A 27,690-nucleotide genomic window follows, 5' to 3' on the forward strand; every position below is an offset into this window, starting at 1 on the left:
TGTTGTCTCTAGTATTCTCTGTGTGATTCTGTAGCTTCAGTTTGCTTACATCTTCCGCTGCCACTCTTGACAGGTACACCCGCCTCTGCTGCGCCCCTTTCCGGCACCCTGTTCTGCCCACATGTGCGCCTTTGCTGTGCCACATGCAGCCTCTGTCCTGCCTCTTGTGCGCCTTTGTTAGGGGCCTGTTCCAGCCCGTACACACAGGCCTTGAATTGCCTCTGCCAGGTTGCTGTGCTGCCCATGTGGCAGCCCCTTTTGGCTGTCCTTTCCCTGTGAGGTGCTGCCCATGTGGCAGCCCTCTCTTCACCATGTGTCTCCTGCCCACATGACAGCCAAGATGCTGTCCATGTGGCAGGCCATTCCATCTCTGGTCCACCCCCCCGATGCACTCCTTATTTGGGGGCTCACAGACGGGGAGGTGACCATTCCAACAATATAGGCTACTCACTCACACACTTGCACCAAGTGCATATGGGATAAGTCCCATAGTGACATGTGGCACTGACACATGACACACACACATGAACTAGTGCTAGATCTTCTAGTACTACATACCAAAAGACTCTTTGGCTATGATGTTTCCAACACCCCCCTTCAGAGCAAAGAGTGTGAGACCCAACATGCAAAGAGTAGACCAATCCCCCCTCTACCGCAATAGTGCAATGAGCAAGTCCAACTATCCAACACCTCCCATGTGATAGTGACTTCTCAGTCAGCTTGAGACCGGCAAGGGCAAACCATTACTCGTCACCCCCCCTCACTTTGAACTGGGTGGTCAATACCATCAAACCAAAGTAAAAGACAAATATTCATTTTTGGGAGACAACCCAAGGCAGAGTACCTCTTATTGACTCCAAATACATTCAGTTTAGAGGGGTTGAGAACCTTTATTGACTCAACATAAACACACATAGAGCTAAGCATCATCTACCATCTCAGAGAGGGATAGATCGTGCAATATAGCAAATAAAGCTTGCTAGCAGGCGTGGCATAAATATTCTTGAGCTTGTCCTAGGTCTCCTTAGCTGAAGTAGTGAGGTCAAGTTGATGAAGCAATTTGTTGGCCAACCTCACACCAATAAGTCCCATTGCTTTGTCATCTTGCTCATCCCTAGCTGAGGGTGGTGTTGATGAGTCTTCACCATGAGGACAAGGCTCCAGAGTATCAAATTAAGGTAGCAAAGGTAGCAAGCTGAAATGGATGATCAGCCAATATAGGAGCTGGTCTAGGGCTCTGAGATGAATCAACAGCTTTAGAATGCATAAATAAACATGTCCAGCTGCTGGTAGAGAACCTCAGAGGTTACAAAATGCAAACCCTAATGGAAAAGCAGCAAGAATAGGCCTCGAAATGCAGAACTGAATGAACCCAAATCAAAGAGCAGCAAGTAGATGCCTCGAAATGCAAGAATGAGCCAAGGGAAGAGCACTTGTGGGCATGATGACTGCTCAAGGTGCTGCAACTGATCCGAAATCCTCAACGAGGTACTTGTAGAGGTACCAAATGCAAAAGTATATCTTGAAATTTGTGAGGCAGATCAGCAAAACAGCTCCAAGTTACACCGAGATGCTGTAGTAGATGTATAGGTGCGCAACAACAGGTCTGAGCGATTGAAGGTGCTCCGATGCAAAGGTGGGTCTCTAATGTGCAAGGCGGCTCCCTAGAACAGCTCCGATATGATACAGCAGGACACTCTTCTGAAAACAGCTGTTCTAGATGAGCTAGAGGCTAGGAGCAGCCCCGAAAATGCTTTTGGAAGAGGTGGTTCTGCAGCAGCAACCCTAAGATGACCCAAAAATTCGAGAGCAGCTCCAAACTAGGTCAAAACAGCCTCCAAAAGCCTCGAAAATCTGCAACCAATGCCATGGGTGGTCTGCTTTGCTGCAGCGGATTGGAAACCCTAAAATTGGCAATGGAAAGGCTCCAAATCAGCTCGTGTGCAGGTGCCTGTAAATGAAGACATAATGAAAGGCTATCTTATTCATAATCATGAGAAGTACAAGCCTTATATAGGTTACACACTCACACACTTGCACCAAGTGCATATGGGATAAGTCCCATAGTGACACGTGGCACTCCCACATGAACTAGTACTAGATCTCCTAGTACTACACACCAACACATCACATCAACACACTCTTTGGCTATGATATCTTCAACAAATCACATCTGATATGGCAGGAATCCAATGGCTGAAAGCATCCATGTGGAACGAATAAATTAGATAGGTGTTGAAGTCTGGCGTTGCTAATGACAAGTAAGCAAAAGGGTGGCCTTACGGGCTATCACATTAGTGTGATTGTTTAAAATATTCAAACCCCCATGCATTTTGGGCGAGCAAACATAATCATAATGAAGAAGTCGAGGTGCCTTTCGATCAATTTTAGTGCGCCAAAGGCATTCCATAGCCGTGGAGGTAAATTTCTGAAGAAGACCAAGGGATAGGTGGCAAATGAAATTGCACATAAGCCATAATATTAGATTGCACAATTTAGAGACAGACATGCAATGGCCATGTAGAGAGCTTCCAAAAATCGATCTTATGGAAAAGTTTTGTAACACCCACAATCTTTCGTGCGGCAATGAAATGTGCCAACCAGTGGGATATCCTAAATGACGCACAATCTAGTCAGAGGGCAACTCAAGTCGAGGCCATACAATGCGTTGCCAATCACACTCATTTAATGGCAGAAGTTTGGACTTTGCAAAATTTACTCTTAACCCAGCCGCATGACCAAACAAGTCAAGAGCCTGCATAAGATGCCGAACATCCAATTTAATATTCTTGAGAAAGGAGGAGGAATCATGCTCATAAGCTTGACTGGCAATTGGAGCACCCCCAAGATACTGAATACCATGCAGATATTGGTGCGACACTAAATCATCCATATACATCAAATGTGGATAAGTGGCAATGGCGAAAAGCAAAGCACTGAGGGAGCAGCCCTGACGAACTAAGCGTCCCAAGGTCCATGGAGAAGAGAGTGCATCAGATAAGAGATAGGATGCAGCGCCACGCTCATAAAGCCAATAAACCACTCTTTGCATCTTTGGTCCTAAACCCAACCGCTGCGTGACAAGAGCAATAAAGTCCCATCTCATAGTATCAAAGGGTTTCTCAATGTCAATATGCAAGGTCAAAACATCATGATGCGTACATTTAGCATGTTCTATACGAACATAGGCATTTGCAATGTTGTCCATTATTTGTCTGCGAGGCACAAATCCATATTGCGCTGGATGTAGGTAAAGCTGGCCTGCAATATAAAGGTAAATCTACCACCTCTACCCAAACAAAGCATTTATGCCGGATAAGACTGATATTTCTGCGTGTGCATCCAGGGATAGACATGTATCAATTGATTTCCAATAAACAAAGGAGACTTCTCCAACAACTGTTGTTTGTATTGAGGATAGAAAGATGACTCCATTAAAGCCCCTAGCAGCCTTATAACAGCCTACAACAAAGCATCCTTTCAGAAGGGATATTTAACCATTGTGCTACATCAGCTGCATCCGGCATTCTTCCTGGGAAAAACAAAACCACAGCTTTCTGAGCCAAGCTCATAACTACAGCGTAAAGAACATGCCCCGGAAGTGAAACAAGAAATCTGGCACAGGTGTATCACCCCAAGCATGATTTATTTCTGAAAGGCCTTCATGTAGAGGATCTGTAGACTGCGAATGGTTGCAATTCAGGATTGAGGCAGCTAATACTTGACGTTGCTTGAGATCACCACCACGATGATATTTAAGTGTCTCCATTTCAGCAGCAAGATTACTGAAGAGCAAGACGAAAAGAAAAAAGGGTGTAGATAGAAGTGAAGGGAAAGGAGTATGAACAATACCAAAAGGAAGAAGCAAGGGTCAAAATATGATTATATATGTACGAAAGTTAGTAAGGGTAGGCAAAATGGAGTGTGACCTGTATAAGGACAGCAACAGAGCCAAAAAAGGGTATAAACCAGAATAGAATAGGCTGAGACAGAGGTTATGAATATGGAGAACCAGACTTCTCATGAATGCAAATGTGTGCAATGCATGCACAATTTGAATGCCAATTGGCCCTCCAATGAGGAAAGAGCGCCCTCGTGAGAGAATTTATTTCTCTTTTCGACCCACATGCAAGGTGGGAGAGAGTTGGCGGATGAATGCAAGGTGAATAGAGCAAATGCTATGTGAGATTCACAATGAAGGGTGATACCCTTTCATTAATGTCCCTTGAGAAGACTCAAGTTCCATCTTCCCATTTAGACCTACCCTTAGCTCATGACCCATGCATCTACCATTCAATGCACCTTAATACACCCTTCCCTTTCTATTGCCCCTAGGACCTAAACACCTGGTTGCACATCTTTATTAATAGAATTGGTGTTACATGTCCAAATTTGATGCCGTGTGAAGGAAGTAGTGGCTCCAGCTCGACTAGCCCTACCTACTTAGATGATCCACCGCCATAACAATTTGGTCGGTGTCCATCATAAATACAAATACATGTTACACCATTGGCATATAATATATAATAATGTTCTAATGTCTACTAATCACGGATTAGTGATTTCTCTTGTCATGAAACTCCCTCCTGCTTGAATGGGCAGAAGTCCTCTTCTGGATCCTCTCTTGTCTCTTTCTCTTGCGTATGCTTTCTCTTTTACTTCTGCATTTGCATCACCTCTTCATAATCTGCAAATAGTCTTCTCTTGATAGTACACAATCTCTTAGAACTTAGATCTCATCTTCAAGTTATGGTTCCTCATGATTTTGAATATTCAAAATATAGGAGTATCACTGTAGTGTCTCTTCAATATCTCTTCATGCTCATAATCCTATTCTTAATACCAAGCTGCTGAAATCTCTTCATAATAACCTGCTCGATAAGATGAAACATATTCTCAACAAACTACTCAGTATTAAAAGATTCTCTCACCCAAATGTTTTATTGAACTATGCAGACCTTGGCTATAGATGATTTTGTGATGGAGAACTGCTTTGTCTATAGAAACTATAGATCATCACTCTTTTTTTTCCCCATCTAGTCCTATTCATCCTATAAGACGCTCTACATGGAGGAGAAGATACTTTATTCTCTATCCATACTCTACAATGAATATAAATACGCTCTATAAATACTCTCTATCTAGTTCACACATCCATACACCAGCGTTGGTTCAATGGATAGCATTTACTCTTGGTTCTATGTTCACTGCAGATTCTTGGGATGATGAGGTAGAAGCCTCACCCTCGTGCTTAGGTGCTTTGCCTTTCCCTTTTACAGAATTAGTCTTGGCAGTTTTGGCTAATAGAGTAGGGCATTTATGCCATGGATGCCTTGGCTTATGTTTCTTACATCCGAAACATTTACCCTCCTTAATCAACCCTTTCTTCTCATCGTCGGTCATGGAAGGAAATGGTATCCATCCAGGACGTGATTGGCTGTTAACATTTTGTACAATAGCTTCCTCCTATCCTGTTGAAGGGTTTACGAGGATTCAATTTCCTCTAAGCAATCTCGGCCAATTTAGTGAGGTCTCTAAGGGTGGTTGGGTTGAACATTTCAACCTCATACCTCACTTTCGGGCTTAGGACTACTTAATACTTCTTTCTTTTGTCATTCTTAGGTAACTCTAAAGAGAGTTTCCAAAACTTGGCTGTAAATTCAGCGTTACTCTCGTTATCAAATTGCCTAAATCTTTCCCAATGGAAGGTTAATTCTTCTTCATGCCTTGGAGGCATGAAAGTGGTGTTCAGCTACTCTACAAACTTGGACAATTGAAGAATAGGCTCTTTTTCCATTTGTAATAAGTACCACCTCATCAAAGCATTTTTCTATAGATGCCGTGTGGCAAGAGCAAGCTTCTTGTGATCGGGAGAGTTTCCAAAACTTGGTTGTAAATTCAGCGTTACTCTCGTTATCGAATTGCCTAAACCTTTCCCAATGGAAGGTTAATTCTTCTTCATGCCTCGGAGGCATGAAAGTGGTGTTCAGTTGCTCTACAAACTTGGACCATTGAAGAGTAGGCTCTTTTCCCATTTGTTTTAAGTACCACCACATCAAAGCATTTTTCTATAGATGTTGTGTGGCAAGAGCAAGCTTCTCGTGATCGGTCTTATCTTGATGGGCAAAATAAGCTCAAAATGGCAAATCCAATTAAGGATTTTATTCGCCTATCTTGCTCCATCATATTTTATCCGCCTATCTTGCTCCACATCAAATCTTGGGAATTCTATTCTTTCTCGGGGTTGGAATTTGGCTCTCTTCGAGTGGGTACTTAAATCTTCATCGCCAAAATTCAGCACTCTCATAGTCCCTAATTTTGTCCTCAATCATATTGGCTAAGAAACCGGCTTATCAATAGGAGACTCCTCTTTGCCTCTTGCACTTGGATTATAATCCATGTGTATGGGATTTTGAGTTAAAGGCGTAATCTCAGTGCCTTGCTTGGACTATCATTTCTAAAGGAGAACATATCAAGGGATTCTTGAAGGAGAGATGAAGGTAATTCTATTTGTGGATTATCATACTCAAGATGTGTGTAGCTCTCATCTAAACTATCCTCTTTCGAAGGAGGCGATGGTGTTCTCTGCTATTCCCTTCCGTTAGGACACCCCACAAGAGCACAATTTTCTGAGAAAGTCCTTACCTCAAGACCACCAAAGGCGGGGTTCGATGGCAGGAAGAATGGTGCGCATAATAACTCTCTTCAAAGCTCTAACCTTCGGATCTGGCAGCCTAATGCTTAAACTTGCGAACCCAATCCTCATGGACTGCGTGTCGACTCGGACGCAAGCGCTACTGCCGCACGTGCATCCATTGTCGTACGGACCTCTTTCGTACATGCGTCTCCGTTCGTACAGATCTCTTCTATACACTCTTCCTCTGCACTGCGCTGGCTGCTCGTGCCTTTGTCCCGCATGCTTTCGCTCTTTCTCTTGCTCTCTTCTTCTCTTTCTCTTCCCGTCCCGGTCGTGGATTGTCATTGCTTTGATACCAATTGTGAAGGACGAGACTTCTCAAGAATGCGAATGTGTGCAACACATGCACAATTTGAATGCCAATTGGCCCTCCAATGGGGGAAGGGCGCCCTCGTGAGAGAATTTGTTTCTCTTTTTGACCTACATGCAAGGTGGGGGAGAGATGGCAAATGAATGCAAGGCGAATAGAGAGAATGTATGTGAAATTTACAATGAAAGGTGATACCCTTTCATAAATGTCCCTTGAGATCACTCAAGTTCCATCTTGCATTTAGACCTACCCTTAGCCTATGACCCATGCATCTACCATTCAATGCACCTTAATGCACCCTTCCCTTCCTATTGCCCCTAGGATCTAGAGACGTAGGTGTACATCTTTATTAATAGAATTAGTGTTACATGTCCAAATTTGATGCCGTCCGAAGCAGTGACTCCAGCTCGACTAGCTCTATCTATTTAGATGATCCACTGCCATACCAATTTGGTCGGTGTCCATTATACATACAAATATATGTTACACCATTGACGTATAATATATAATAATGTCCTAATGTCTACTAATCACGGATTAGTGATTCCTCTTGTCATGATGACAATGAACATCAGCAAGAAAGACAGGGTTATTCGCAGAAGTGAAAGTGGCAGAAGACTAGCAAACGTAAGAGATCCTACGTAGATCTCAACGCGCACACACCAGTCATGGGGAATAGCGAAAACCAAGGCCTAGGGGACGAAAAGAGGAGAGAGCGCGCTGGTCATTGGCCAGTCCTGGGTGCAGTAGAATTGAGGTGATTGAAGGCCATACGTCAGAAGCAACACCACACGATTCAGCATGTGACTCCCTAGCGAGCAGATACGGGAGCTGAGGAGGCTATGGAAATCCCCAATGGGTGCTGGCAGACCTGCAATGGAGGAAGGCAAGGGGAGGGAGACTCCACCGACTTGATGTTCGTCACCACCACCACACACACACACACACACGTGCACGCATACACACACACACACGAACGCACCTGCATTTGCTTGTGTTGGCAAGCACGCACACTGCCGCGCATGTGCATGCACTTACACACCATTAAGGAAAAAAACCTATTCTAAGTTGGTGCAGGCTAGCTTTAAGGGTGTGGTATGTGTCGTGCACACACATGCACACATACACACATACACACATACATACATACATACATGTATTTATATTCTTCACTAGACTAGAACAATATGCTTCTGACTGAGCAATCAAAAATCCCACTTTTGAACTCTTTAAGACAGTCATGAGCTTCAATGCATGTGGAATTGAGACTACGTTCAGCTTGAGCACTGTGTTATTTTCTTTACATATAAAATCTCTGATTGCTATGCTTGGAGCCTTGGATTAAATGGGGCTTAACTGCTTTACTGCAAGGCTGTGTAACTAGTTCTCACTGTTACATATCATTACTTTTCTTGCAGATTGTTTCTTCTATTAATTTGGCTTAACGCACTGGTTTGCTGCTATACTTTGGAACTTACTCCTTGCTCTTATGCATTTATCCTTTCCATGCAGATTAGAACCAGGATGGTTGCTCCAGGTGGAGAGGCTTTGGGAGGTGTTATTGGTTGTTTTCAGCATATGATTCACACAGAAGGCTTTTTCTCTCTGTATAAGGGCTTGCTGCCTGCGGTGATAAGTATGGCTCCTTCTGGGGCAGTCTTTTATGGAGTGTATGACATCTTAAAGACATCGTATCTGCGGTCTCCTGAGGGCCAGGAAGACCTGAGTAGAAGAATCCAAATGGAGAAAATGCGACGCAAAAGTAAGAGTAAGGTACAAGGGGATTTGAAGGAAGAGGCTGAGAACCTTGGTCAGTTGGAACTGGGGCCAGCACGAACACTTTTATACGGAGCAATTGCAGGAATTTGTGCAGAGACAGTCACCTATCCTTTTGAAGTTGTTCGGCGGCAGCTTCAAATGCAAAATGCTGTTACGAAAATGAGTGCATTGGCAACTTGTCGGTTGTTAGTACAAAGAGGGGGTTTAGGTGCTTTATATGCTGGCTTACTTCCAAGCTCTCTACAGGTATCTCCTTCTAGTGGCTGTATTTTCTAAGTTAACTGTTTTGTTATATCAGTCCATAATGCAAACTCTTGTTCTTTCCTACATTTGAGAATCTCCTTTTAAAATGCAATATGATTTCCTTGATTCAATCCTTATTGTTGTTGCTCTATTACCTATTTGCTTACTACCTGTGAAGATGATGGTTTTGTGCATATGCTGATTGTGTGCAAGTTTGCTCATTATTGTTATGAAAAGCTCCTTTGTATAATTTGACTGCTTTGAAACATGCATGTTCTCGAAAACTGGCTCTGCATGTTCTTCATGTCTGTGAGGGAAAGAATCTGATCTTTAAAATGCAATATGATTTCCTTGATTCAATCCTTATTGTTGTTGCTCTATTACCTATTTGCTTACTACCTGTGAAGATGATGGTTTTGTGCATATGCTGATTGTGTGCAAGTTTGCTCATTATTGTTATGAAAAGCTCCTTTGTATAATTTGACTGCTTTGAAACATGCATGTTCTCGAAAACTGGCTCTGCATGTTCTTCATGTCTGTGAGGGAAAGAATCTGATCCTGTTGTAAAGCTATAGCTGAGTTTCTGCATAGCTTTTGGTTTCATTTGTTCTAGAGTGTCAGCGACTGAAAGAAAGTGTTGCACCCTGGCCCTTTAAAACTATTTGATAATTCTTTACATCAATTCTTCAAGGAAGCAAAAGGGCATTCCAGAGTGGCGAGCTGGCATGGAAGCAAAAATGGAGGCCATTTTGAAGAGCCACATGGGATTTGGTTGACAAACCTAAAAGCAGAGAGACTATCTAGTATCGGGACCAGGGCAATAGGACTTTGGCTTGTGGTCAAAGGCTATGTGCACACCGAGGGTGTTGACTATGGTGAGACTTTTGTCCCTATAGCTAGAATGAAAACCATTTGGACGGTGATAGCTTTGGCTGTCCATTAATATTGGCCCATTTTCCAGATGGATGCCAAGTCTGCTTTCCAGAATGGAAACTTATAGGACAAAGTCTCTGTGGAGCAGCCACAAGACTTTTGGTATCCAGCAACAGGAAACAAAGTTTGTAGGCTTCACAGGGCATTATACAGGCTGAAACAACGTGGTTGATGACTACTTTTATGAGAATGGATTGTCATGTAGTTTGTTAGATTGGATTGTCTCATGGTATTGTAGTCTTTTATGCGATTGGATTGTTTCGGTGGGTAAAAGGATGATCATAATTTTTTACGTGGATGATTTGATTATTATAACTCACAAGAGGGAGACTCCTCATGCAGGAGTTTGAAATTATAGATTTAAGGATTTTTCATTACTTTCTTTACATAGACGTTTGGCAGAAGCATGACAATATTTTTCATTTCCATAGAGAAGTATTTTCTTGAGGTGCTAAATGGTTCCAAATGGAGGATTACAAGAAAAGTAGTAACCCCTATGAAGGCTGATACTGGGCTGTGTTATAAAGACAAGTCTCCATATGTGAATGCTGCTGCATTAAAAGCTGAGGAAGAATCATTGGAAAGGCTGGTTTGTGAGACCTTATCTATTTGAAAGGTACACACAGATATGGTATCACTTATCGCATAGATTTGGGGCGGGGAAAATCTTTTGGCGAGCTTTTTAATGTGAGCTTTTTTACCATTTCCTTTGTTTTTGCGAGCTTTTTTTAGAAATCCATACATGTTTTTGTTATAAGAAAGATGGGGAGGTTAGAAAGAGGGGGAGAGGATATAGGATATGTTCATTTTCATAGCATGTGGGAGGGGTGGAAGAGTGTGTACTATGCACAGGCGGGGGGGGGGGATATGAGTGGTAGTAGGAGGCAAAAAATTGTGGAAGATATGTCCATATATAAAGTAGAAGGGAGGAACTATGGGAGAGATGTTCATTTTAAAAGTGTATAATTTGAAACTTTTGCCCTCATATTTGGATTCCTCGTTGAATTCCGGTCATTTTGAGTACCAACATGACCATATTCCGATAAAAATTGAAAATATGGTGTTTTTGTCATGAATTCAGTTTTGGCCTGTTTTGGGCCTATTTTGAGTCTGCGCTAGCAACATGACCATATTCCGATAAAAATTGAAAAAATGGTGTTTTTGTCCCAGCAAGCGTGGGAACTGTGACTGCAGATTCAGCTAGCGGGATCTTCTCAGAGGTTAGTACCTTGTTTGTTATGTGTGTTTGTTGCTAAGCTCGTGAAGAGGCTGAAATTAAAGACAAGTCCATCTGACTATGTGTATACAGTCAGGATGGCAGATGGAAGTTCAACTGAAGTATGGGACCAAAGGGTTACCCAGTTGAAGCTTCGTATTCAGGACTATGCTGAGAAGCTTGATTTTGAAATGACCAAGCTTGCTCATGCAGATATAGCCCTGGGTATGGCGTGGCATTCCAGGAAGAATCCAGCCATTGATTGAAAAAAGCACGTATATCAATTTAAGATGAATGATGTGCTTTATGTCTTACGAGGTGAGAAAGAAATACCTGAGGGACCGTTGGTTTCCGTGATGGAAATCTGAAAAGCTCAAGTAGAGTTTTTATTCCTTTGCACAGCTTCGGTAGAGCCGGTTGATGATTCTTCAGCTAGCACTGATGTTACGCAAAGTGGTGAGATGGCCAAGCTGGCTAATCTTATAACAGAGGAGTTCTCTGAATGTTTTAGGGATGAACTACCTTATGGGTTACCTCCAGAGCGGAAAGTTCAACAAAAGATTGAACTGATCACGGGAGCAGACTCAAAATAGGCCCAAAAGAGGCCAAAACTGAATTCATGGCAAAAACACCATTTTTCAATTTTTATCGGAATATGGTCATGTTGCTAGCGCAGACTCAAAATAGGCCCAAAACAGGCCAAAACTGAAATCATGACAAAAACACCATTTTTTCAATTTTTATCGGAATATGGTCATGTTGGTACTCAAAATGACCGGAATTCGACGAGGAATCCAATTATGAGGTCAAATCTTTCAAATTATACACTTTGAAAGTGAACAAATTTCCCACATGCTCTCCCTTTCCCTTTGCATTTAGTAGATGAACATAGCTTTCACATTCCTCATCCTCTCTCTCCTCCTTGCACTCCTCTTTGCATACCTTATAAGTTTCCCCTCTACGTTCTCTACTATGATAACGAATATATGTTCCAACTCCCCTCCCCTCCCTTCTCCATGCCACCTTACCCATGCACCCATCCCTCCCCCTTTACTTTATCTCCCCTCGCCCCCCTCTCTCCTCTTAACCGCAACCACAACCCAAACTTTCAACCCACCTCACTCCATGCCCCCCCCGCCCCCCCTCCCCTCTCTCTCTCTCTCTCTCTCTCTCTCTCTCTCTCTCAGGTGAATGAAAAGCTCGCAATATTCATGAAAATTGAAAAAAGGCTCGTGACAAAAAGCTCACCAAAAAATCACACCCATTTGGAGCTTGGTGGTTTTTGTGATTTAAATTGGACTAGAGGTTGTGACATATGATGTTCCACATCATGTTATTGCTTTATGCAGGGGTTGGGAATTGTTTTGTCGCTCAGCAAGAAGCAACCAATAGTCACTCTTTCCTCTACAGAGGAGAGTATAGAGCAGCTTGCCTAGCAGCATGTGAGTTCATTTGGATGGATTTTGGAGAACATGGACATTCTGTAGAAGGAGGCAATAACAAGCCTGTGTGACAACCAGAGTTGCGTAGTGATCGCAAAGAACCTGATGTTGACAAAGCACATCATAATTTATTTTGGGCAAATATTTGAAGCTGATTTACTGCCCAACATCAGAAGATGTCTCCGATCTGTTCACAAAGGTTCTTCCCGAATAGCAGATGGAGCATTTCATTCAAGGAGTGGACATAGGCCCATAGTGAGTTAGGGAGGGGGGTGTTGGGGTCATTGCTTACTTTTGAGCCCTGTATGAGGAGCACATGGGGGCACCACGTGGGCAACATGCATGGCTGCCACCAAGTGAGGAGCAGTGAAAATCTGATCTGACTAGGGGCCTTGAATGGCTTCCTAGAGTTTGGTCTAGTAGAGGAGGCTGGCCGGTAAATGCTTGGTTTGGGATAAAAGCCTTGTTGACGTACATCTCCAAGTTGGCCCTCTTTAGAGGGCAAAAATGGGCCAGCAAGGTATGCAGCCACAAGAGTGGGAAAACCTGCTCAAAGAGAGCTACATTCATCTAGCAAGGGCTGGAACTGGGTTCACTGGAATGAGTAGAGAAGACCTATGTTCATCTTTATATAGGTGAGGGTGGCTGGATGTGTCGGAATAAATGGGCTAACTCCCCTCTTGTAAGCAGGGGACTGACCCCTGTAGAATTGTAGGAGGAAGGATGAGGGATGAAGAGCCTGCCAGAAAGGCAGCACACAGGCTGCCATGTGGGCAGCAAACAGTTGTAGTTCTTAGGTTTTAATTGGACCCATGCTTTATGGCAGATCTGGCCTGGAAGGGACAGCCATGGGTTTGGCCATCCCTTTGGCCACACATGGGCCCTGAGACAGGGCAGCGTTGCAGTCAGGTAATGGCCCCAAAGGAGGGGCATGAGGTCCGCACAATGGCCTGCATGCAGGCAGGTACGAAGCCCATAATGTGGGCAATAGTACTGGGGCAGAGCCCAGCCAGAACGAGCTGTTGGTGGGTTTTATATCTCCTGAGCTAGGGCTGTCAACCAATCTACAGACTGGTCGGCCAAACCCTAATCTGGTTTGCTGATTTAGGCTTCAGTCGGCCAGTACAAGGGACATACGACCATGCTAACCACTGCACTTACTACCGCCATGTCCACATCATTCCAGCCTCTATATAAAGCTCCCTTTGGGAACCACTGGTACCCTTTGCTCCACGTTCTCTTGTACCTGGAAGCACATATGAGGGTTGGACCAATGAAAATGGATTCTCTGCACCTTGCTGCTGCCTAGATCTGCTTGCTCTAGTGCCTCGAATATGCACTCCTGCGTGGCTGAACAACAGCTTGCAAATGCTGGGCTGCATGAAGCTTCGCCAGCAGATCTAGCAGCCCTTAGCCTTTGTGAAGAACTCATCCAGTGAACATGTAATGAATGGGACAGAGTAGATTTGGAGAAGAACACAGAATTAGAGAGAGGAAGGGGGAGGAGTGAAAATGAAGGAAAAGGGTAGAAGGGAGACGGGGGGGGAGAGAGAGAGAGAGAGAGAGAGAGAGAGAGAAGAGTGCACGGTTGGAGAGGAAGGAGGAAAGCGAGTATAGATTAGGATTGTAGGAGTCATGTCAAAAGTCCAATTGCAAATCTAGGGGGGTATTTATCTAGTACCTCCTTATCCCCTTTTTGACCTCTCTATCTTGCGAACAGGGTCAACAGGAAAAGTAAGACGGTTCTTTGCCCCAAATGTTGTGGCACCTCCTGGGTCATGAAGTGTTCTATCAAGCTCATCATCAAGAAGCTCCAAAATCACATAGATCTTCCATGCCCCTCCATGCCTTGCTGTCCACCTTTTCCAACATTGGAAGAATTGATTTCTTTGCCATATATCCCACATGGCAACTTCTATGAGCTGTCCTTGCATTGCATCTTTGGCTGTGCTATCCTGCCCAAATGGGAGGAACTGAAAACATCTTCATTACAGCTGTTGTATTTAGGGCCAAGAATTTAGAAGACCTTTGTACGTCCTCATGGATGATGGTTGGTGGTTGTCTTGTGGGACTGAACAAATTGATTGTACCCCATAATAAGCATCAAATTTATTAGCCATCATTTCAGCTTGCTGACAACTGTCTTTTCCAATTTTGATGGCAACCCTCCGCTTGAAATGTGCCTCCAAAAGAGCAAAGGCTCCCCCATGCTTCATAGAAACATCAATTGCTTGCACATCTTCCGCGTGGGCCTTACCATGGGGCGCATGGGAAAAGATAAAGGCATATCAATGTACCACAAGCATTGAGATGTTCAGCTTGGATTTGTCTTCCCTGGTGTCAACCATCCTTGTGCATCTCTCCCAACGCCCTTTTGGCTTGTTCTTGTGCCCATGCTAGGCTCTGTTTGCATGCTAGTTATATGCATTAAAGCTCGTGGGTGACTCTCATGTATGCACTGCAGAGGAATTTGTCCCTGAACTAAATCATTTTCGATCATATGGACTCATATGTTGCATGATTGCAATCTACAAAAGATGGCATTTCCATTGCTTGTGTCTTAAAGTTTTTTAGAAAATTAAATATCTAAAGTGCACCAATAGTCATAGATATTTTTACCTTGCAAAGCATTTCTTGCTTGCAATGCACTAAATGTGGTAGTGTAGTAACACTTGAAAGACATTTGATTGTTGAGGCATGGCAATCTTCTCAATCTGTAAAGGGTTAAAAGGTCGATGCATCACATTTAGAGTTATGGGATACTATTTCATAAGGAACCCTGACCATGAGAGGATGTTTGATTGGCATGTTCCTCAATAGGGCAACTTCGTGTGTTACTAGGATTCACTATCTTCCTTAGAAAGTTAGTGAAGGATTATTCAAAGCTAACCGTTTCCAACAACCCCTCTGATCTAAGCATATAAAAATCAAAAGCATAGAAGGGTACACTCCAAGAAACCCCAATCTAGTCTATCACAAGCTTTCTTGAAATCCAAGAGTAAAATGGCTAACCTCTAGCCACTCTGCATAGCCCAATCCGAAGCCAATTGGCTATATTTAGCCATGATGCTTTCTAGAAACTGGGATGGTCTTCTGTATATGAGTGGCCAAGGCTATTGGGTTGGCAGTCTAGCATGTTGACACCACTGGAGGGTCTGGTCTAGATCATGAGCCTAGACTCCTGCCTCTACATGAGATACTATGCTTAAGGTTCCTAGTTGATGGTTCCAGTGGTATGGGATGCCGGAGCTATGGGCATAACCTTATGGGAGTCTGAACTCTAGCCCACATGCTTGGGGGTGGCCAAGAGGTGAGTCGTCTGTTGATCTTTGTTTGGTTTCACTGATTATGTCTGGATTGTCTTTAGGCTTAGATCCTAGTTAGGATGTTTTACAAGGGATGCATGGGAATGCACAGTTCCCTTCTCATTTTCAAATATGCCCTGCAGATTTACCTGGGAAGCCTTGGAAGCAAATTCAGCATGATGCACAGATCAATTAAGTGCTCCGTACCACTATCTATGCTCTTAGAATCCTTCACATGCAGCTTTTCACGCCTTTGTGTCGCTAACACAATGCGGAGATGCTCGACATGTTTGTGTGAGAGTGGTTGTATACCATAATATTGTCTAAGAATACCACTATAAAAATTTCCATATATTCACGAAAGATGTTGTTTGTCATCTGCTGGAAGATCACTGGAGCATTCGTGAGTCCAAAAGGGAGTGCTAAGAACTAATGCCATACCTAATTCGGAATTCTATCTTATAGACGTCTTCCTCAGCTATGTGTATCTTGTGGTGGCCAGTGTGAAGTTCAATCTTTGTAAAATAGGCAGCTACCTGCAGCGTATCAATCAAGTTATCCACCCTAGGAAGGGGATATCAATTCTTGCTAATAAATTTGTTCAACCTTTATAATTTATGCACGTTTTCCAACTTCCGTCCTTTTTGTGCTTCAATAGCACCGGGGCATCCAAGGGAGATTTACTTTTCCTAATCTGCCCCAAATGTAGATATGTCAATTACTGTCACCCATTTGACTCATTCTATAAGGCACCATGCTTATAGGCTGAGCTCCTGGAACTAACTGTGTCTGATGACCTGCCATACTAATGGGTCGTAAACCAAGCGGTAACATGGAATGAAACACTCAGCAAATTCTGTTTTAATTTTGGCTAGTGCACGTGTTTCCCATGCATCTAACTTAGAAGATTCATTTACATATTAACCTCAGATGCAAAAGTACATTGATACACTTCATGCTTAAAATTTTCCATCATATTTATTGTTCCAAAGAGTTTACAAGTGGGCAGAGTGGGCCATCAAAATCACCCTGCAATACATAGGGTACTCCCCCTTTGACAAAAATTAACTTGTGACTCAGCTAGACATTTAGCTTGTGCAACCTTTCTTTCCCTACAATTACATCCACTCTATATCTTTGGAGGAATTTGTGTTGGACGACTTGTCCTGTGTATATGTATGAGATCATTGGGTTTAAACACATTCATGTTAAAGTTAACAACCATGCTTGCGAGGACTTGACCTAAAACCTTGTATGAATGGAAGAGATAGTGTTATCTTTGACTTTGGTCAAAGTAGCCGCCTTTGCCTTACCCTTCACCCCCAGACCAGTCTACCCTCACAGTTGCCTAGTCGGAGTCTCTGAAGGACTCGTGGCTTGAGTCTGCTTTGCCCCAATGGGTCGAAAGTGTCTCTTCTTCCTAAAACTTGCAATTCGTGGTAGCTTGTGGTTTCTATGAAGAACTCCCTTTTGCATAGTATCGTCATAGATCTTGGCGTATCTAATTGCATCCTTGATGTTCTTACTGCGGTTGTTCTTCACCTAGAGTTATGTTCTTTTGTCAATCCATTGATAAAAAACCCACACAAGATGGCTGGATCCATGCACGAGGATTTGGACTGTAGGTCCCTAAATTTCTGCAGATAGTTATCAAATGTTAGTTTATCCGTGTTCAAGAGTGTGAACTTTGTAAGGAGATCAAACTTGTCTGAAGGAACTCCTCTCTGAACATTTTTTCGAATTCAGTTGAAGTTACTGGGTTTTCTTTCAACTCCCTCCACCAGGCCAACACCTTTCCCTTCTGCCATTTGGATTTGCGAAGAATCTGAAAAGGAATGGAAAGAAAATTGTACCTGCCACCGGTTCAACCAAGAGTCAATACACTCCGGAGTGGTGAATGTTTCAGGGTGAAAGAAGGCACCACAGGAATAGTCCCACCAATGCATTTAGTTTCGCTTGCTGCTCTTTAGTCACTAGGTTCTCTGCTGCAAAATCCAGCTCATCTACTTTGTTTCCTTGAGGCTCTTCGAGGGCAGGTACACTGCTTGTAGCCTCCTCACGTGCACGAGTTTCTTCAGCCATCACAAAGAGAGTGTGAACTCAGCAAGTGGATGAGGGGAAAATAGAGAAAGAGCACTCTGGCTTGCTGCACAGAGGCAGCTGCTGAGAAAAGAGATGGAGAGAAGGGCTTCGTAGAGCTTATTTGCTGCCAAACAGGTCCTCCTTGTTTGCTGCAACTTTGAATGAAGAGGAAATGGTTCGCTGCTGTTGGCAGGGAGCTCTTAGCCTGGAAATTGCTTGGAAACCACCTGGTACGCACCCTTCTTGAATCACAAATCACTGTAGGAGTGTTTCCTTGGGTCGGATCTGCTGCAACAATTGAATAGGCTGGTGTGTAGACTACAACAAGGGAGGGGTGTGGGTTTCATTAACATTGGCTTAGCCCCTTGCATCTAAAAGCCATCCTAAAAGGTACCAAAAGCACTGCTTTCCTCCAAAGCTTACTGCTTTTGGAAAGCAATGTTTTTAGAGAGCTTTTCCCCAAAGCTCACAAAAGCAAGCTATGCTTTTCAGAGACCTGCAGCCCTTTGTGGCAAAAAAGTATTCATCCTTTAAGGAACAGTTGCGATCAGCTGCTTCCCCGCTTCTAGATGCGCCACATACCCGTACCTCTCAGTCCACAACCAATTTAACTCCCTTCGCAGCTATTTAAGTGATTCGTTTGTAGATCAGGCAGCCTAACCAGGCTTTCAGCAATCAATCCTACCCTAAAACGACCTTTTGCACAGCATGTCCAGGCTTACAGCAACCAGTTGCACCTGACAGAACATGGTCCAGCCTCCAACAGTGAATCCACCCTTACTTCCTATAGGATAGCTACAGCAAAGACTGCACATGCAGAACTTGGAATTAACTGTCCCAACAGTCCATCCTACTCTGCGATGGGGTTATTTACAACAGCTAACCAACCTGTTTTTCCAAGGCAAACACCTGCAAATTCTCTAGCTTGGATTTGTGAAACCACTGCAATAGGCTTCTACTCTCTTTTTTAACAATCAGAGTCTAAATCTTGCTCTCTTTAATTCACAATTAAGGTACAAGTCCCCTCCTGGGGTTTCTTGCACAAAAACCCTACTGTGAACAGTTCCCATCCTTCTACTTCAACGATTCCCTCAGATTCCAATCTCAAAACACTTCAGCAACATGCAGAAACACTGTGCTACATACTTGGCACCATTGAGCTGCATACCTCACAAACTTCAATTGTGTAGGGGGCTGATATCATCTAAAACATCCCATCCCTAAACACAGTCCAACTCACCTTCTGGCCCTCGAGCATGTGGGCTAGAGTTCAGACTCCCACAAGGCTATGCCCATATCTCTAGTGTCCCCCATACCACCAAAACTGTCCACCCACTAGGAACCTTCAGCAAAGTATCTTGTGATATGCCATGTAGGGGTAGGAGTCTAGGCTCATGATCCAGGTCAGACCTTCTAGTGGTCTCAACACACTAGAATGCCAAGCCAATAGGCTTCCTTAAAGTCCACTTATCTGAGGATTATCATCCCGGTACTCAAGAGCTGCCTTGCTATGTCCTCAATTGCATGCACAAGTGCCACGTGTTGCATTACTGCCATCCCTCCTCAACCTTAGAGACATGTTCTCACCTACGAAGTTTACTAAAACATCCTTACAATCTAACATAACACTTTGTGTTCTAGACTCCATAGGGAAATTGTATGGCATGCCCACGATAATCTGATGTGATAAAATGATCTACAAGATTTGCCCATTGTCTATAATTATCGAATGATTGCAAGTCTTTGATTGCTCTTGACCAACTTTGTTAAGAGGAGGCTAGTGTTTTTTAATGTCACAGTGAGGATTTTCTGTATATCATTGCACTCTATCTCTTCACTATGGTAGACAAGCAGAGAAATTGTCTTTGGCATATGCCTTGCTACCTCCTAGGCATGTGCAAGTGCTTGTTGTTGTCAAACTTGTGCACTCACTTGTTGCTTTAGTGTTCGCTATCTGCACTGTCATGCTTTTCAAATGGGTTTTGGGTCCTATTGTATGTGAATCCAAATCCAAAGGCCACAAGAGAGAGGTCAAATGCAAGAAGTGCCTACTTATCAATAGTCTGCTACGGCATAAATTTGACGGAAAGGGGGGAATGGCTGTTTGATGGTAGCCAAATTGCATTGTTATATAGATGGGGAAGGGTTTTGTCAAAGATATCGTGGGTTTGTAAGAAGCATCTGTTAATCAATAATTTGTATTACGTTAAATTTAATGAAAAGAGAGAAGCCGTTGTTTGGTGACAGACCTATTGTAGTGCAATGTAGAAAGAGAAGGGTTGCATCAACGATGTCTTGGGTTCTCACTCCCCTACAAGAATACAGTGCCTTTGGTCCATTGCTACGCAAATGGATGGGGGAGGACTGAGTGTCCTCCCGGTATTGTTGCTTCCTCAAACCGGGGTCATGAGCCCTCTTGGTTTACTGATGCCATCCAATTGGGTGGCCATATGTGGCCTTCCTACTATAGTCAAAAAGCTTGTTGTAGCTCTCAAGATCATCTTCTTGTACATAGGTACAAATGTCTCAAGGATGAAGAAGGGAAACATATTGAAAGTTGAAAAGGGAAATGGACCTGACAAAAGGTGACCATTAGTGTAATAATGGGGAATGAGAGGAGTGAAGAAAAAGTACGGGGAACGAGGAAGGGCTCTAATACCAATATAATGAAGCAGACATGGTAGATTCAGAGAACAGGCAGAATTGACGTAAGGGAGAGAGAGGAAGGGAAAGAGTGAGAGGTGAATGAAAGCGTAAGAGAGAGAGAACAAGAGAGGGAGAGAGGTGAAAGAAAGAGAGAGAGAGCTAGAGTGCATTGTCGGAGAGGAAGTAGGAGAATTGAGAGTAGATTAGGATTGTAGAGTAGATTAGGATTGTAGGAGTCACATGAAAAGACACATTGCAAATGAGGGGAGGGTACTTCTATATCTTGAAAACACCTTAACTTGGCCAACTTTTGGCCTTCATTACAGACAAACACTTTTTTGTTGTAAGGGATGTGATTAATTTTCAAACCATGTTTTCCAAAAACCATTTGGTTGTCGTTTCTAGTGCCTTTAATTTGCAAGAGAATGTTAAAGATGCACAAGAAATACATGGAAACTCAATGCCCTCAACGTTTTGCATATAGGAGGTTTGTGCTTTGTTTAAAAAGTGTTTTTGTTTGCTACGTTTGCTTGTCTTTGGATCTGTATAGGGAGCTCCTTGGATTTTCATTCTAATCTAATGTGTGTGAAGAGTTGCTGCCAAAGAAGTTGAGGGCATTTCATGGGACACATTTGTATCGATGATTTCCAAAGCCTTCCTAGCTTTATATATACTTTGTTAGCAATGGCTTATATGGTGTATCTTTTGTGGGGATACTCAGCATCATACCTAGCTACAAGATCTTTTGTAGTTAAGGCAGGGTAACTTTCAACTAGTTGGAGAAGCTATGTCTCATGCTCTTCAATCCAAGCCACATGTGAGCGCTTTTGTTTGATTGGCACCACAGGAAAAGAGGAGCTAAAGTCTCATTCAGCAAGAGATTATGTTTGTCTTGCATTATTGCTATGCAAACCTCAAGCACCTTGGATATTGGGACCCCATCAAAACATATCATAGTAAATATGGTGTTGGAAATGTTCTATAAGAAATAAAAAAGGAAAGTCCTGACAATAGATGAAGTACTCACACGTTTAGAAATGTGTTTTTTTGAAAATGTGTGCGATTTTTTGACAAGTACTCACACTGATAGTACCACACCTAGTTTCTTCCACATTTTATACTTTCTTCCATTGATAGTACCACACCTTGGCATGAGCTAGCTAATAGCAATGCACATGGAAAATTGCAGACATTGTCAAAAAAACACATTTCTAAACGTGTGAGTACTTCATCTATTGCAAAGAAAGTAAAATGTGGTGGCAAAGAAAATCTAGGAATGGCTCACAAGTTTTGAATGGAAAAGGTTCCAAACATTTTAGCACGTTTTCATTGCAAGGGTGTATGGAAACTGAGAGCTGAAACAGTTTTGGGCTCCTTGCTAAGACGCTGTGATTGGGCCTTCCTCACTATGGTCCAATTCTTCAGTAAGTGCATTATGTTGAGGGAGTAAGGCATATGTGTTTCTCCATTTGATCTCAAAAGTTTCACTTCCTTACGAGACCATTGGCTTGTATTCCTTGACCTTAGTTCTTTTGATAAATGCATGACATTACTTTGATATGATCTTTCTACTGAAGTCATGCTTGTGCGCATACTTTGAGTAGAATCTAGATCTATGTGTGATCTTGTTGGTTCATATATTTTCCGCTGCACATGTTGGTTTGGGCTTGGACTAGAAAGCAAGTTCAATTCAAAGTTGATCTCCAATAGAGTTCCCTCCGGAGCAAGTCAGTCACACAGGTTTTAAGTTCAAGGGGAACTTTTGAAAGGCTTCTCCACCATTGGAAGAAGGCTTACTCCAAGCACCTCTCATCAGGATCTTGTGTCCATACATTGAAATATGAGTAGGTTCTTGTGTCCATACATTGAAATTCGAGTAGGATCCTATTCCAATTTCAATGTATGGACACAAGATCCTGATGAGAGGTGCTTGGAGTAGGATCTAGATCAGTGTGTAATCTTGTGGGTTGATATATTTTCCGCTGCACATCTTGGTTTGGGCTTGGCCTTGAAAGCAAGTCATATTCAAAGTTAATCTCTAATGGGGTTCCTTCAGGAGCTGGTCAGTGCCATATATGCTAATTTCATGGGGAACTTTTGGAAGGCTCTCCACAATTGGAACAAGGCTTACACCAACCACCTTATCATCATCCTGAGATAGATGGTCCGATGGAGATAGTGAAAATGGCTGGAGGAGTACAGGAAGACATCCCTCGCGTTTTGTGTCATCGTAGTTATCATTTTGCGAACAAAATATTCTCTTAGGCAGGTATATATGACATTGTAGCTTCTATTGTCCTAATAGGTCATTTGGTAGCTAACTCTAGAATGTTCATTTGTCTTGTTATGAGCTCGAGGCTAAAGATATAGAGTATTTGGCTAGTGGCTGTATACGTTTGCTCTGAGGCATATTCATCTTGTAATATTGTATTAGTTGCCACATGTTATGTATGGAATAATCCCATAACACATGTACTAATGACCATGTATAATACTCAAAAAGGGCCGTTTGTCAGGGCATCTTGCATTTACTACAAACGAGTATGCTTTCTCAACCATAGCACTCTCTCCCTAATTAGCATTTCTTCTCTCTTTATTTTGAGAAAGTCAAAACGTATTTGACTTATCTACATTGCCATACTTTTATAATTGTATCTCCCATGCCACATGCCAAACTCTATCGCACAAATTGGTGCAAGGCTAGATACTCAAAGAACGTTGCTTGCACATCAAGCCCATAGTTTCCATAGTTAATTAAAAACATTCTGATCAGATTCTGACAAAATAACAAAAAATATGTTCTCGTGGAACTCGAGAATTTGTATTGTAAGCTTGTTCTAAAGCTTTACCAAGAATCTTCCTCGGGCGTGAATTGAAAGGCTTGGATAAGAAACATGAACAGTATATTAGGGAGGAGTCTTTATTTGGTGTGCATCGGCACCCCATATATGTTCTCATTCTTCTACATCAGGATCCAGCTCTCCTTTCTGGAGATTGGAATGATCTCAAAGGGTATAGCCCCGGGATCTGGCCAAAGTGTGGGTTAACTACTAATTTTGTTCCAGAGGAATCTTCCCTCTGTTGGGGGTTCCCCTTATGTGATGTATGACTTCCATGGCAGACAACAATAGTATTATTTCCCCTATTATATGGGCTTATGGGCAGTTCGAGTTTCAAAACAAAATGCTAATTGTGATTTTGTTTTTTGCAGGTCTTACCTTCTGCTGCTCTCAGTTATTTTGTGTATGAAAGCATGAAGATAGTGTTAAAAGTGCAATGATTGGAGCTAAGCACTGATTGGCACTCCCTGTGTGAGCAATCAATTTGGTAGTTAGGGTCACTCTTTCTGAAAGTTGGGAATATGAGTCTCTTATAAGAGGTTAAAGGGATTTTTTAATTGAATTATGACATTGCAGAGGCTGAGTAAGGATCAAATGTTGATATTGGCCTTATTAATATATTGTCTCTGTCATGAATTTTTGACTACTTATTAGTGCCATAAAGAATATTGCACCCACTTGCATCCACACATTGAAGGACGTGGATGCTTTGAAAATTGTAAAAGAGTGAGATGCTCTTGTTCTTGTTCCAAAATTTGGCCTTTCGACTCTTTTCCAACCAAAGATGGAAGCTGTTTGCTATGATCAACTCATAGGTAGCAATAGATCATCAAGTTGACTTTTTGCCTTTTGAAGGCTTGTTTGCTTGCTTGTGCTTGATTTGTTTTGTCCATATATCCCTACTTTAGGTTGTAATTTCAATTTGATTTGTTGTATCCGATTTGGGTATTTCCAAGATGGTTCCCTTTCTTTTGGCCTTTTAAATTTTCCTGTGTAGACAAATTTGATTTGTTGTATCCAATTTGGGTATGTTAAAATGGTTGTGTTTGTTTTGGCCTTTTAAATTTCTTGTATAGGCTTCAGATTGATAGGTTGCCTCCAAGCATCAGGGTATATTTTGTATTGCTTCATGTATATCTTTTATCAGATTCTCACAAGGAGACTGACTTTAATGTAGACTTTGCAATAATTCAAAATCCATAAACTCAAATGGAGACTTTGCAGTACTTAAAACAGTCATAAACTTCTATTGAGGTTTTGCTGGGTATTAAATTTTGTGGGAAATTGATTCAGCTGCTGTTGCAAAAGATGGTGCCAAAAATCAGCAGCAAGAATAATGTATCTCCTGAGTAGTACCCAATTAACAAAGCACTTTATACACATGTTGCCCAAAGGTAAGAGGCTTGTAACATGCAACGGTAATCTGATCGTGTATTTGACAGCAAGACCTTGTTTAAACCTTTAGTGAGAAATTAGCGTTATACACCATAGAGAGAGAAAGGAGATGAGGGTAGAGAGAGAGTGAGTCAATAACCGATTGGGTCCCTGTACCCATTGAGGGCCCCCTCCCCCAATTAGGGGAGAATTTGCTTTATGCTTGGAGAACTGAGAAATACAAGGAACACTTTTTGAAAGAGCACGGAAACGCGCTTTTGAAGAGCTCACGGTGCACATGTATAGCAGACCCAAAGACTTGAGAGGCGACGCCGACCAATACGGAGACCTTGATGTTGTCCACATTGACGATGTGGGACGCTTCTGCAAGGCAAGGGAGAGGCTTGTGCTGTCCACTGGAATGCAGGGTTACTGCGTGAGTGAGAGAGTGAAAGCTAGGAATGATAGATCCTATAAGAGAGCTGAGAGATGATTGAAATAAAGAGCTGAGAATGAGATGTGTAAAATTGTAAAAGATAACTGAAAGAGCTGCTGAAACAGACCCAAAACCTTGCTCTGTTTTCTGTCCCGACTCCCCGTCTGATGCGCTGCGTAACACCTTCCCAGAGGGCTGAACTGATGCCAAAGGCTGAGGCTGGTCAGAGGGCCACCGCTGGGGTGTGACAGGTTGTTCAGAGGGGGCTGGAGAGGAGCTGTAGGAGGCTGAAGGAGGGGGGGAACTGAATCAGGAAAGAGGGCCTGAGGACCCCCTATTTATAGGGCTGTTGGGGTTGAGCCAACCTGCCCGAAATAGCCGACTTTTCAGTCGGCTGTTTTGGGACTGGTTGGCTGGTCCCTTGGCCCCATAAATGCAGCCCTAGGCCCCATAAATGGCAGCCTAGGGAGGGGTGTAGGGTAAACTATAAAGGCAGCCCTTCCCTGCTATTCTCTTCACTTGTTCCAGTCCTGAGGGGGTCCAGAAGGGCTCCTATCCTAGGCTGGACCTAAACCTAACCCTAAATCGAAGACGAAAACACTACCCTACGGTTCTCCAGTGGGTACCAGTGAGCAAGGACTGATATGTCTAACCTGACCTAAGGTTGAGAGACTGACTTACGTAGCATGTGCCTAAGTGTCCTTGGACAAGGGCTCACGAGGGGTCACAACATACGACAAAATCTCCTATTAGGGAACTAGTACACACTTGTCGATGTAGCCAGTGTGTCACTTTGCACCCAAGTGTAGGGGTGCATGTGACATTCCCTCCTTAACTTAGCGGTAGGTTCATTGCTTCCAAGTGCTCCGTCAATATATGGGGAAACTCTTGGAAAAAATCTTCGTCCAACCACACGGCTTCATAGGTATCTCGATCATGGAACTTGGTATAAAACTCCCAGATCTTGTGGCCTGACCCATGCTTGAATTTACGAAGAAGGATCTGTTCTAGCTGCAAAACTTCAGCTTCATCAAGAACTTCAGGTTGTTGCTCGTCGGAAATCTCTGAAAGAGGAGGTCTAAACTATGGCTTCAACCAAGCTACATGGAACACATTGTGCATAGTCTAACTGTTTGCTTCAATCTTTGCTTGATAATGCGTAAATACATTCCTTCATGAGTGCCAAGCCCTCCTTCCGCGAGGCATCTTCCATTGAGAGATTTCCATCAGAGATAGCGTAAGCCCTTGTTCCGTCAAGGCACGTAAGCCCTTGTTCCGTCAAGGCAATAAGCCCTCCATTTGAGGCAGCTTCTTCATCTTGAGAGTTCCGTCTTTTAGAGCTAGTCTTCCTCTCCGATTCGGTTCAGGAAGCTGAGGAATCTGATTCTTGGAGCTTGAGATATAGCTTTTTGAGTTCTTATGTTCCTTGAAAGAAATGAGTTTGACTATTATGTAAGGTTGGTGATTCTCAAGTTTTGAGGTTCAGGTCCTCACATCTACGAGTAGAGACTCATATACAAGAAAAGGCATCACTAGCGGCCCATGCAAAGGCCTTCTCAATAGTGCCTAAGCTATGGTATACCAGAAGCCAAATCCAACGAGCTCGTGATGCTCCACGCCCTCACAACACCTCTTCAGCATCGTCAACTCCAGGTTTAGCTCCCTTTACAACAAACTCCGACCTCTGGAGATGACCTTACACAGTTGCAAGCGGCTTGGGGACAGCAAACAAATTCGCATAGCTCGTGGGCGACTGGGATGCCAATAGCGCCAACAGCTCCTAGCCTCAAAGACGACTCCTGTAACGTAGCTCGACTCCAACTCTTGTCAGTCGCCATCAACAAGCTCATATGAGCTTCCCTCGACTGGTAGTGCTCCATAGCAATAGCAATAGTTGCCTCCGGACTCCACGCTCTGCAACGACCTTCTACTATAGTGCATAGCAGCCTCCAACACAGTCTCCTACACCACCGACAGCCTTGCATTGATGACCAAAGCCCACGGAGCTTCGGGCTCCACATGCAAACAGCATTGGCTCCAACAGTCGGCTTTCTACTCACAGCTCACTAGAGAGGCTCCATTTAGCACAGCTTCGACAGAGTAGCAGTAGCACCTCATCCTCAACCTCCATGAGTGCTTCAACGAATAGCGCTCCTCCAACGCCTTATAGTAGCACAGCTTCAGGCATTAGCGCTTCGAGCTCCCGGCCTCCATATGCCTCAGCCAACGAGCTGAGATCTCTGCATGGCACTTCGAGCTCCACACCCGACGGCACAACTCGCCTTCCACTATGCAGCTTCAGTCTTAGCGAGACATAGCCGAACAACGGACTCCAAACAAAGCTTCACCACGATCAACTCCCCGCCAACAACCGCTTGCATGCCACG

General features: G+C 43.2%; 1 protein-coding gene across 2 annotated transcripts in view; it reads left to right on the plus strand.

The window, feature by feature from the left end:
• The window catches only part of LOC147890390 (putative mitochondrial adenine nucleotide transporter BTL3), a 36,735-nt gene extending 12,404 nt beyond the window's left edge, over nt 1–24,331 (plus strand). For both annotated transcript variants that reach the window (XM_087390689.1, XM_087390690.1), the window contains exons 4-5: nt 8,520–9,032; nt 23,865–24,331. In XM_087390689.1, the coding sequence (XP_087246815.1) occupies nt 8,520–9,032; nt 23,865–23,933 (582 nt within the window). In that variant the 3' untranslated portion in view covers nt 23,934–24,331. The remainder of the gene's footprint in view (nt 1–8,519; nt 9,033–23,864) is intronic.
• The last annotated feature ends 3,359 nt before the right edge of the window (nt 24,332–27,690 follow it).

The sequence above is a fragment of the Dipteris shenzhenensis genome, chromosome 19 (assembly GCF_047967505.1).
Source record: "Dipteris shenzhenensis isolate YYH24624 ecotype China chromosome 19, Dip_SZ_1.0, whole genome shotgun sequence".
NCBI classification, from domain to species: Eukaryota; Viridiplantae; Streptophyta; class Polypodiopsida; order Gleicheniales; family Dipteridaceae; genus Dipteris; species Dipteris shenzhenensis.